The 12,215-nt window shown below is 54.5% G+C and overlaps 2 protein-coding genes across 9 annotated transcripts in view; one reads left to right on the plus strand and one right to left on the minus strand.

Moving 5' to 3' along the window:
* SEPTIN1 (septin 1) overlaps positions 1-5,847 on the minus strand; it is a 16,419-nt gene extending 10,572 nt beyond the window's left edge. For 3 of the 8 annotated variants that reach the window (XM_054534858.2, XM_054534857.2, XM_054534856.2), the window contains exon 1: positions 4,427-5,229. The gene's annotated coding sequence lies outside the window, so the exon portion shown is untranslated. Of the gene's footprint in view, positions 1-4,426; positions 5,241-5,554 lie in introns of those variants that run through there. The other 5 variants (XM_054534854.2, XM_054534852.2, XM_063717255.1 and 2 more) reach the window with 5 other exon arrangements.
* ZNF48 (zinc finger protein 48) overlaps positions 1-10,013 on the plus strand; it is a 20,803-nt gene extending 10,790 nt beyond the window's left edge. The window contains exons 2-3 of the mRNA XM_054534850.2: positions 5,667-5,760; positions 7,228-10,013. Coding sequence (XP_054390825.1) covers positions 5,667-5,760; positions 7,228-9,008 — 1,875 coding nt within the window. The 3' untranslated portion in view covers positions 9,009-10,013. The remainder of the gene's footprint in view (positions 1-5,666; positions 5,761-7,227) is intronic.
* The last annotated feature ends 2,202 nt before the right edge of the window (positions 10,014-12,215 follow it).

A 12,215-nucleotide genomic window follows, 5' to 3' on the forward strand; every position in this document is an offset into this window, starting at 1 on the left:
CCTGTATTAGTTCTTCTTCATCTTGCCATCATGTCTTCATAGTTACCTCTTCCCCTCCCCCTTGCATCCCTGGAGGGACTTCTATATCTTTAGACATGAATTCAAGTTCAGATCTAATAACTATAGGATTTGTCCTCTCAAAGTCAGAGTTAGGCAGCTCTGCAAATGAATATGGCAGGCATGCTGACCATTTATACCCTCTTCTGTTTCCCAGCACAAATGCCCAGTACCTGATGGATACCCAGGAAATGTTTGTGGAACAAATGAATAAACTTACATTCTTTTTTATTTTTATTTATTTATTTTTTTTGAGTCGGAGTCTCGCTCTGTCGCCCAGGCTGGAGTGCAGTGGCGCGATCTGGGCTCACTGCAACATCCCCTCCCGGGTTCACGTGATTCTCCTGCCTCAGCCTCCCGAGTAGCTAGGACTACAGGCGCCTGCCACCATGCCCAGCTAAGTTTTTGTATTTTTAGTAGAGACGGGGTTTCTTTTTTTTTTTTTTTTTTTGAGATGGAGTTTTGCTCTGTCACCCAGGCTGGAGTGCAGTGGCCTGATCTTGGCTCACTGCATGCTCCGCCTCCTGGGTTCATGCCATTCTCCTGCCTCAGCCTCCTGAGTAGCTGGGACTACAGGCACCTGCCATCACACCCGGCTAATTTTTTTTTTATATTTTTAGTAGAGACAGGGTTTCACCGTGTTAGCCAGGATGCTCTTGATCTCCTGACCTCGTGATCTGCCCACCTCAGCCTCCCAAAGTGCTGGGATTACAGGTGTGAGCCACTGCACCCGGCCAGAGACGGGGTTTCAACGTGTTAGCCAGGATGGTCTTGATCTCCTGACCTCGTGATCTGCCCACCTTGACCTCCCAAAGTGCTGGGATTACAAGCATGAGCCACTGCGCCCGGCCAAATAAACTTACATTCTATCTTCATCTTTCACTGCTTTCCTAATATGTAAACTCACGGCACATTAAAACAGAGCTATTCTCTATTTTCCTCTCTGAAGATAGGTCATAATCCATAGTCATCTTTGGATCTCAAGCTTCTAGTACACATTAGGTTTTCTGTTATTTTTATTTTTTGAGATGGAGTCTCACTCTGTCGCCCAGGCTGGAGTGCAGTGATCTCTGCTCACTGCAACCTCTGCCTCCCGGGTTCAAACGATTATCCTGCCTCAGCCTCCTGAGTAGCTGGGATTACAGGTGAGCGCCACCACCCCCAGCTAATTTTTTTATTTTTAGTAAAGACGGGGTTTCACCATGTTGGTCAGGCTGGTCTCGAACCCTTGACCTCATGATCCACCCGCCTCAGCCTACCAAAGTGCTGGGATTACAGGCGTGAGCCACCGCTCCTGGCGGGTTTTTTTTCTTTTTCTTTTTCTTTTTTTTTTTTTAACAGAGTTTTGTTCTGTTGCCCAGAATGGAATGCAGTGGTGTGATCTCAGCTCACTGCAACCTCCGGCTCCCGAGTTCAAGTGATTCTCCTGCCTCAGCCTCCTGAGTAGCTGGGATTACAGGCGCGTACCACCACACCTGGCTAATTTTTGTATTTTTTAGTAGAGATGGGGTTTCACCATGTTGGCCAAACTGGTCTCGAACTCCTGACCTCAGGTGATTCCCCTGCCTCAGCCTCCCAAAGTGTGGGGATTATAGGCATAAGCCACTGATTCCAGCCTAAGGTTTTCTTTCTCTTTCGTTTTCTTTCTCTTTCTTTTTTCTTTGGCCAGGGGGGTGGGATAGGGTCTTGCTCTGTCACCCAGGCTGGAGTGCAGTGGCATGATCTCAGCTCCCTGCAAATTTCACCTCCCGCGCCCAAGTGATCCTCTCACCTCAGCCTCCCAAGTAGCTGGGACTACAGGTGTGCACCACCACTCCCAGCTAACTTTCTTGTATCTTTTTATTTATTTTATTTTATTTTTTCCTGAGGCAGAGTCTCGCTCTGTCGCCCAGGCTGGAGCGCAGTGGCGCGATCTCGGCTCACTGGAAGCTCCACCTCCCAGGTTCACGCCATTCTCCTGCCTCAGCCTCCTGAGTATCTGGGACTACAGGCGCCCACCACCACGCCCATCTAATTTTTTTGTCTTTTTAGCAGAGACGGGGTTTCACCGTGTTAGCCAGGATGGTCTCAATCTTCTGACCTCGTGATCCGCCCACCTCGGCATCCCAAAGTGCTGGGATTACAGGAGTGAGCCACCGCCCCCAGCCCTGTATCTTTTTAGAGATGAGGTTTCACCATGTTGGCCAGGCTGGTCTCAAACTGCTGGACTCAAGAGACCTGCCCACCTCAGCCTCCCGAGGTGTTGAGATTACAGGCATGAGCCACCATGCCTGGCCCATATTAGGTTTTCAATTAGTGTGTGGCCCACTGTTCATTCAGCCCCCACTGCCTGGAGTTGTTCATTCAGCCCCCACTCCAGGCAGAGTCTGCACTTTGCTGAAATCAAACCAATTAGAGTAATAGCTGATACTTTTGCTAAGTGCTTTACACATATTCATCCTCAACCATCAAAGTTAGCTGTTATCATCCCTATTTTACAGCTTGGGAAACAGAAGCTTAAGTAACTTCCCTAAAGTCAAGTAGGAATTAAGTGACAAGGCCTAGAACCACACTCTGCATAAATGGCTTTAAAGACAGTATCTGCAGCCACTGAACGCTATAGAAGGCATCTCTGTGCGCTGCAGTCCTATAAAATTTTGTCCATACAGTCAATATAGAACCTGTCACACCATCTGACAACTCCATATCCTATTGGGCCAAGAGCTCCCTGAAGAGTTTCTTTATTTCCAGGGCTAGGACAGTGTTTAGGTGTTAGTTGGTGATCAATAAGTATGTGTTGATTTGTGGTCCCTGTTTCTGTCATTGTTAACATCCATGCATGCCAGGCACACAGAGATTCATTACTACAAACTAGAACCCTTCCTGTTCTCCCACACTATCGTGAATTGGTCCATATAACTCTTTTTTTTTTTTTTTTTCCTTGAGACGAAGTCTCACTCTTGTCCCCCAGGCTGGAGTGCAATGGCGCAATCTCAGCTCACTGCAACCTCCGCCTCCGGGGTTCAAGTGATTCTCCTGCCTCAGCCTCCCGAGTAGCTGGGATTACAGGCGCCTGCCACCACGCCCTGCTAATTTTTGTATTTTTAGTAGAGATGGGGTTTCACCATGCTGGCCAGGCTGGTCTGGAACTCCTGACCTCAAGTGAGCTGCCTGCCTCGGGCTCCCAAAGTGCTGGGATTACAGGTGTGAGGCACCACACCCAGCCTTTTAAATTTTATTTATTTATTTTTTTGAGACGGAGTCTGTCTCTGTCACCCAGGCTGGAATGCACTGGCGTGATCTCGGCTCTTTGCAACCTCCACCTCCCGGGTTCAAGTGATACTCCTGCCTCAGCCTCCTGAGTAGCTGGGATTACAGGCCCATGCCACCACGCCCTGCTAAGTTTTGTATTTTTAGTAGAGACGGGGTTTCACCATGTTGGCCAGATTGGTCTCAAACTCCTGACCTCATGTGATTCACCTGCCTCGGCCTCCCAAAGTGTTGGGATTACAGGTGTGAGCCACTGCACCTGGCCGGGTCCATATAACTACCTTAACAGTCTCTCTCTTTCTCTTTTTTTTTTAGATGGGGTCTCGCTCTATTGCCCAGGCTGAAGGGCAGTGTCACAAATATGGTTTACTGCAGCCTCAACCTCCTGGGCTCAGGTGATCCTCCTGCCTCAGTCTCCAGTGTAGCCAGGACCACAGATATGTGCTACCATGCACTGCTAAATTTTTGTTTTTTTGTAGAGACAAGGTCCACTTTTTTGCCTAGGCTGGTTTCGAACTACTGGCCTCAAGTGATCCTCCCACCTTGGCCTCCCAAAGTGCTGGGATTACAGGCATGAGCCACTGGGCCCAGCCCACTCTCTCTCTCTCTCTTTTTTTTTTTTTTTTTTAAAGTACATGGCACGATGTACATGGAGTATAGTGGCACGATCCATGATCATGGCTCGCTGCATCCTTGAATGCCCAGGTTCAGGGAATCCTCCCAGCTGGGATTACAGGGGCAGGCCACCAGGCCCAGCTACATTCTCTAATTTCAGTGATTTGTGTACTTGCTCCTTTAGACTGGTAGCTCTCGAAGGACAAATCTTGCAGGTGTTTCAACTCTTTATCCCCAACTCTTGGCTTAGCACTAAGATGCTAATAAATGTGAATTAATACATAAACCACAGTTAACCCCACCATCATTGGCAGAGGGGCTGAAGACACCTCCAGACACTCTCCACCCCAAAACCAAGCCCGCCCAGAGGGCGGATACTGGGATCTTGCTCCTGGGAAGGGCCTGGGAACCTGGAAACACAGCTCCAGCCAGGGCCCCACCAGGATAGGAAACAGGGCTTGTTCTTCAGCCTCTCCCTGAGCCTGGCCTCTGTAGGGCTGCCGACCTGTCCGGAGTCTTTCTGGCCGCCTCTTTCTTTGTGTCTCTTTCTCTTTGTCTCTGCCCGTTTCGCTGACTGTCGTCTTTTGTTCCTCCGCTTCTGGGCCTGTTTCTCTCCAGGCTCCCAGCCTCTTCTTACTGCTCCTCGGACTCTGCGTCAATGACTTTTATCTCTTATCCGTTTCTACGTCTCTTTGTCTCTAGCGGCCAATCTTTGGCTCCCCGTATTTTTGGTCAGCCGCTGTCCCTCGGTCTCTCTCTGCCCGTGTGTCGTCTGTGGCTCAGGGCTCTGATGTGAGTCTCTGGCTCAGGGTCTCTGTTCCGGGCCCCAGGTCTGATTCCATCTCTCCAGCAGCATTTACCCGGTGTCTGCCTCTAGCCTCTGCTCCTGCCTCGGTCTCCCCAGCCCAGCCCCCATTCCATCCCCACCCCCACCCCAGGCCCTCGGCCTCTCGGACCAGCTCCGCTTTGTTTCCCATGTCTCGGCGCCCCGCCCCGCCCCGTCTGGGGTCTCCGCCGCCCTTTGTCTGCCTTGGTCTCTCCCCCACCCCTTTCCCCGGGTCCGTCTTTGGATCCCTCTTTCTTTGTCTCTCCCAGGTCGGAGTGGCTGGCGCTGTCGGCCGGCCCGGGAGGTCGGCGCGGGTGGCTGGAGACACACAGCCACAATTACGAAGCGCCTCGGGCCTCATCACCCAGCTGCAGTCCAGGAGGCACACGGTTAATACCACCGAGTTCGGGCCGCCGGCCTCGGCTTAGAGTAGCCCCTGGGCCGCACGCTGCCGCCCGCCGGCCACAGAGCTCCCGCCGACGCGGGCGACCCCCACAGGCGCGCAGCTCCTCCAAGGTCCTAGAGCGGCTCCGTGCGGCCCCGCGCTTCCGCTTCCCGTCCCCGCCCCCGGCGGCCGCCCCCGGGACGCCTGGGTCCGAGCCCCCTCCCGGCTTGGCGCGGAGCCTGTATCCCGGAGCCGCTGGCGGCTCGGGCGCCTGCACCCCGCTGAGGAGCTCGGGAGGGTGCCGGGGTGGCGGAGCCGGAGGCGGCCGGCAAGGTGAGAGCGGCGGCTGCTTGCGGGGAGGAGCAGCAGGTGCAGGGGCGGCCAGCGGCGCGGGCGGGGGGCACCGGGAGCCGCGCCCTTACCTGGGACCCGACGCCGCCCGGTGCCCGCGCTGGCCGGCAGAGGGCAGCGGCAGGGCGCCGCGGGCCACACATGGATGTGTGACCGCGGGATGCTGTCTGTCCCCTTGCTCAGGGCGGCGTGCCGGCGATGGAGCGCGCGGTAGAGCCTTGGGGCCCGGATCTCCACGGCCCGGAGGAGAGGGAGCCACTGAGAGGCGCCCGCACAGGTGAGGGCCTCGGCCGTGCGCCGCCACGGACAGGTAACGGCCGGTGGGGACTGCGATGCTTGGCTGTGGCCGGCCGAGATCCAGGAAGATCGGACGTGAGCTATGCCTCTGGGGAGATAGGGGGAGGGGAGCAAACCCCGAGGGAGGGAGCGGAGCTTTCGGAGCACCTACGGTGCGCCAGGCCGGGAGAGGCTCTTCACGGCCTCTGTCCCCTCCCTCACGGCCTTCCTCGACCTCACTGCCTCTGCCCTACTTCAGGCTTCATTCTGTTTTATCCTGGCAATTGCAGTAGCCTCCTCTCTGCCCCTTTCCCTCCACTGATGCATTCTCTCGCCAGATTGATCTAAGTCCAGATATAATCCTGTGTCTCTTCTGGAAAACCTTCCCTAGAGTCCCCCTGTCTTCTAATTAAAAGCCTTAGCTAGTGTCCAATCCAAACCGTGCGTGCTCAGGCTAGTCCCAACATCCTTTGACACCTTATCTTCCATTGCACTCCATTATTTTCTCTCCGCTCTGCCGTAATGCCGGTTCCTATTTCCTTACCTCCTATCTCTCTTGTGACAACATAGTTATTCTGAACCCACAATTATAACCATTGATACTTTATCTTATCCCTCCTACCACCCTAAGCTTCTTGAGGAAGGGATGTGTGCCTGGGTCCTCTCAGGTACACACAGGATAACTGATGTAATAAATTACCGAATGGGCTGATATAAGAAGATACAATAATAATAGCAAATACCAGGTTTTCCAAATAGACAATATAATGTAGGGGTTAACACGGGCTTGAGTGTCAGACAGACCTTAGTTAGACACCAGGCTTTGCTACTTTTTTTTTTTTTTTTTTTTTGGCGACAGGGTCTCACTGCGTCATCCAGGCTAGAGTGGCACAATCACAGCTCACTGCAGCCTCCACCTCCTGGGCTCAAGTGATCCTCCTACCTCAGCCTCCCAGTAGCTGGGACTACAGGTGTGCACCACCATGCCCAGCTAATTTTTGTATTTTTTTTGTAGAGATGGGGTCTCACCATGTTGCCCAGGCTGGTTTCTAACTCCTGGGCTTAAGTGATCCACCCACCTCGGCCTCCCAAAGTGCTAGGATTACAGGTGTGAGCCACCTTGCTAGCCTGGCTTTGCTACTTTCTAACCTTTATAACCTCCAGCAAAAGGACTTAAATTCTCTGAGTCTTTCCATGCCTGTAATATGGGGATAGTCATAGTGTTATAGTATTGTTTGCAAGCATTTAATACTAATGCTGAGTTTGGTGAATGACATACATTAAGGGCACAGTAAAAACAAGTTTTTATTGAGAGGCACAGATAGTAAGTGCACCAGAGGTTGAGAGGACAGAGAGATTGGGGTTCCTGTGACCACAGATTGTCAAGGGAGTCTTCCTGGAGAGGTTGCTGTCAACGATAAGTACTGAGCCAAAGGGGAGGGTCTACAACTTCCTTTTCTTTCCTCAGGTCTAGGGAGTGAGAATGTGATTTCTCAGCCGCATGTGTTTGAACATACCCCACAGGAAGATGACTTGGGGTTCAAGGAAGAAGAAGAGTTGGCTCCAGATCATGAAGTAGGAAATGCCTCTCTCAAACCTGAAGGCATCCAGAACTGGGATGACTTATGGGTACAGAGAGAGGGTCTAGGAAAGCCTCAGCCTCGGGACAGAGGCCCCCGGCTCCTGGGTGAACCACGCTGGGGCCAGGCTAGTAGTGATCGGGCTGCTGTGTGTGGTGAGTGTGGCAAGAGCTTCAGGCAGATGTCAGATCTGGTGAAACACCAGCGGACCCACACAGGGGAGAAACCCTACAAGTGTGGGGTCTGTGGCAAGGGCTTTGGGGATAGCTCTGCCCGGATCAAACACCAGCGGACTCATAGTGGGGAGAAGCCCTATAGAGCCCGGCCACCAGCCCAGGGTCCCCCAAAGATTCCTCGGTCCCGGATCCCTGCTGGTGAGCGCCCCACTATCTGTGGTGAATGTGGCAAGAGCTTCCGGCAGAGTTCTGACCTGGTGAAACACCAGCGGACACACACTGGTGAGAAGCCCTACAAGTGTGGCATATGTGGCAAGGGCTTTGGCGACAGTTCTGCCCGCATCAAGCACCAGCGGACACACCGGGGGGAGCAGCCCCCCCGACCAGTGGTGCCCCGACGGCAGCCATCTCGGGCAGCCACGGCAGCTACCCAGGGACCGAAGGCCCAGGACAAGCCATATATCTGCACTGATTGTGGCAAGAGGTTTGTGCTCAGCTGCAGCCTCCTGAGTCACCAGCGCAGTCACTTGGGGCCCAAGCCCTTTGGCTGTGATGTGTGTGGAAAGGAGTTTGCCCGGGGATCCGACCTGGTGAAGCACCTGCGGGTGCACACTGGTGAGAAGCCCTACCTCTGCCCAGAGTGCGGCAAGGGTTTCGCGGACAGCTCCGCCCGAGTCAAACACCTCCGCACCCACAGTGGCGAGAGGCCCCATGCCTGCCCGGAATGCGACCGTACCTTCAGCCTCAGCTCCACCCTTCTTCGCCACCGCCTCACTCACATGGAGCCCCAGGACTTCAGCTTCCCAGGCTATCCCCTACCCGCTCTGATCCCCAGCCCACCCCCACCTCCTCTGGGCACCAGCCCCCCGCTGACACCTCGAAGTCCCTCACACTCGGGTGAGCCTTTTGGCCTGCCTGGCTTGGAGCCAGAGCCTGGGGGCCCACAGGCCGGGGAGCCACCCCCACCACTGGCAGGCGACAAGCCCCACAAGTGCCCTGAGTGTGGCAAGGGCTTCCGCCGAAGCTCTGACCTGGTGAAACACCATCGTGTGCACACAGGGGAGAAACCCTACCTCTGTCCTGAATGCGGCAAGGGTTTTGCTGACAGCTCAGCCCGAGTCAAGCACCTCCGCACCCACCGTGGTGAACGGGCCCGGCCACCACCACCATCCACTCTCCTGCGGCCACATAACCCACCTGGCCCAGTACCCATGGCCCCTCGACCCCGAGTTCGGGCCCAGCCTTCTGGACCCAGCCAGCCCCACGTGTGTGGCTTCTGTGGGAAGGAGTTCCCCCGGAGCTCAGATCTGGTCAAACACAGGCGTACGCACACAGGGGAGAAGCCATACAAGTGTGCAGAGTGTGGCAAGGGTTTTGGTGACAGTTCTGCCCGCATCAAGCACCAGCGTGGGCACCTGGTCCTAAGGCCCTTTGGGATAGGGGATGGTAGGGCAAGGCCCCTCAAGCAGGAGGCACCAACAGGACTGGAATGACGCAGTCCAGGGAGGGTGGAGGCCCAGGAGACCAAAGGGAGGGGCTCTGCTGCTCAGCAGAGAAGAAAGGGCCTGGGAGGTGGTGGGAGGGAGAAGGAAGGGAAGAAAGGGGAGGAAGAATAGATAGAAATAGGGATTGGAGACAGTAACCTTGAAGCTCAGGAAACTGTGCTGGCTGGGCTCAGTCAGGACCTTGCCAGGATGGGCCGTACCCCTGGCTTCTAGAAGACTGCCTAGCACACAGTAGGCATTCAATACTTGTTGAATAAATAAACTAGCTTTCACCTGAGGACTCAAAGAACCCTAAATTCCTGCTGCCTCATCTGTTAAGAACTGACACTTTCCCCTTGCTGGGCGGGTAGTACACACCTGTAATCCCAGCACTTTGGGAGGCTGAGGTGGGAGAATCACTTGAGCCCAAAAGTTTGAGGCTGCAGTGAGCTGATTGCACCACTGATGCCTCCCAACCTTGCTCTGGGAGACCAATGCCTGAACCGGGGTTTGTTTACCTTCTGAGCTGCAGTGATGCGGCTTCTGGAATTTAAGGTAACTGGATGAGGCAGGGGTATCTTGATCATCCGGATGGGGCAAATACTGCTGTGTGGCATGGTGGTACCCACCCCTACGGAGGGGCACTCTTGGACAGAGCCCAGGCCTTTGTGCCTTGCAGGGAGCCAACCCACCCTGACACGGAGACACTGGCAGAATAGACCAGAGACAGAAGGTGCTCTCATGGTATCCAGCCTGGATGCCAAGCCCAAGTCCTGGTGGATAGCAGAGGCCAGCTGTTTGGGAAAAGGGCAGGACACTCTGAGGCCTGGCAGCCACATTTCCATGTGTCTCTTTACCAATAAACGGCTTCTCGTCTGAGGGTTGGACTGTGTGTGTGTACACACAGGCATGAAAAAGGTGGAGAGGGGTCTCTGCGGGCAAAACTCAAACTGTAAATTTTGTGTGGTTCCCTTGCTCTCTGAGCCCATTAAATAAAGAGGTTATCTTGGCGTAGTCAGCGGCTTTCTAGCTCCGACGTCTGGTTCAAAAACGGCCGCCAGCTCCATCAGCCGATGCCCCAGGCCTGAGGTCTGGCTGCCCGCAGGCACCACCTACGCCACAGCATCCAGCGCGACCCTTAAAAGGAAAACCGCGCGGCGCTGCAGAGGGAAGGCAGCAAGGAGGAAGAGGGGGCGTGCGGGGGGCGTTGTTGCTATGGCGACGACTGTCGGCGGGAGGCAGTCCACAGGTCTGGAACCGGCGTGGAAAGCCCGGACGCCGGCGCGCCGCCCACCGGGACCTGGGAAACCCGACACCCGAGACCCTTTTTATGCGTCGGCAAATGAGTCATTCGGCTGCACGGCCCAAAGGGAGGGCAAACGGTGCTCCTTCACCCCCAGAAAAGCCCGCCGGATTTCCCGGCGCCCCGAGGGGCCTGGGAAGCAGGTCTGCAATCCCTAGCGTTTTCACAACCACTGGCCTGATCGGCCAGGGATTAAAGAAAAAAGAAGTCCAGGGCGGTTCTCCCCGCTAAGCAATGAAGGCAACGAAGTACAGGGTCGCAAGTTCCCGCCCCCGGCTCTCCTCGATCTCCGTGCGAGAAGAATCCCTGGACGGGTTCTCGCGAGATCGTAAGCACTGGCCAGGCTTCCCTAGAAACCGAGCAGAGCTGGCTGCAGTGCGGCTCCTCCCGCTCCGCCCGCCCTTTCCAAATTGATGCGCTCTCAAAACCCTAGAACCCTGCGTTCAGGGCTGGGGCTCTTGATGGCCTGAGCGGAGCCCTTTGGGGCTTCTGGAAGTTCCTTCTTGCTGGTTTTCCTAGCTCCCTTCCCTACCAGTGTGCCCTCCAAGCCGACCTGCAGTGAACTTTCTTTTCTTTTTTTTGAGACGGAGTCTCGCTCTGTCGCCCAGGCTGGAGTGCAGTGGCGCGATCTCGGCTCACTACAACCTCCACCTCCCGGGTTCAAGCGATTTTCCTGTCTCAGCCTCATGAGTAGCTGGGATTACAGGCACGCGCTACCACGCCCGGCTAATTTTTGTATTTTTAGTAAAGACGGAGTTTCACCATGTTTGTCCGGCTGGTCTCGAACTCCTGACTTCGTGATCCGCCCGCCTCAGCCTTCCAAAGTGCTGGGATTACAGGCGTGAGCCACCGCGCCTGGCCACTTTCTTTTCTTTCTTTCTTTCTTTTTCTTTTTTCTTTTTTTCTCAAGACAGGGTCTCACTCTGTCGCCCAGGCTGGAGGGCAGTGGCAGGATCTTCGGCTCATTGTAACCTCCGCTTGGGTTCAAGCGATTCTCCTGCCTCAGCCTCTCTAGGAGCTCGGATTACAGGCGTCCGCCACCGCACCTGGCTAATTTTTTTATTTTTAGTAGAGACGGGGTTTCACCATACTGGCCAGGCTGGTCTCGAACTCCTGACCTTAGGTGATCTGCCCGCCTCGGCCTCCCAAAGTGCTGGGATTTATAGGCATGAGCCACCGTGCCTGGCCTGCTTTCTAAAATTACATCTGGCCATGTCACTCCCCCATTGAAACCCCACATGCTGTCCGTAAAGCCTAACTTTCATTGGCACTCAAGCCCTTCCACTTGTGTAGTTTCAGCCCTGGGCTCCTTAAATGTCGTTTCTTTTACTTGGAATGCTCCTCCACTACTACCCACCCCTTGTTAATCTCCTCTGTCAAAACACCTCAAGCACTACTTCCTCCAAGAAGCCTACTCTGACCCTCCAGCCTGGGTTAGTTAGAATCCCCTTCTCTGAGCAACCCCTCTCTGAGCATCTAACACATGAAGAGCTTCTTGAGGATACTCACTCAACAGCTGCACCTATTGTGTGCTGCGTACTGGGATAGAAATATAAACAAGACAAAGTCCCTGACCTGTTTTTATGCGGAAGATAAACATTGAACAAATAATTACAAGTGAGGTGAGAAATGTCCAGCAAACCTATGAGCGGGAGAGAATCCCCTGTGATCCGAAGGCCTTTCCAGGCCAGGTGTGGCTCAGGCCTGTCATCCCAGCATTTTGGGAGGTTGAGGCAGGAGGCCAGGAGGCCAGGAGTTTGAGACCAGCCTGGGCAACATAGTGAGACCTCTCTACAAAAAATACAAAAATTAGGTGGAACGCACCTGTAGTCCCAGCAACTCAGGAGGCTGAGGTGGGAGGATCGCTTGGGCCCAGGAAGTTGAGGCTGCAGTGAGCCATGGTCACGCCACTG

The sequence above is a fragment of the Pongo abelii genome, chromosome 18, assembly GCF_028885655.2.
Source record: "Pongo abelii isolate AG06213 chromosome 18, NHGRI_mPonAbe1-v2.0_pri, whole genome shotgun sequence".
Lineage (NCBI taxonomy): Eukaryota > Metazoa > Chordata > Mammalia > Primates > Hominidae > Pongo > Pongo abelii.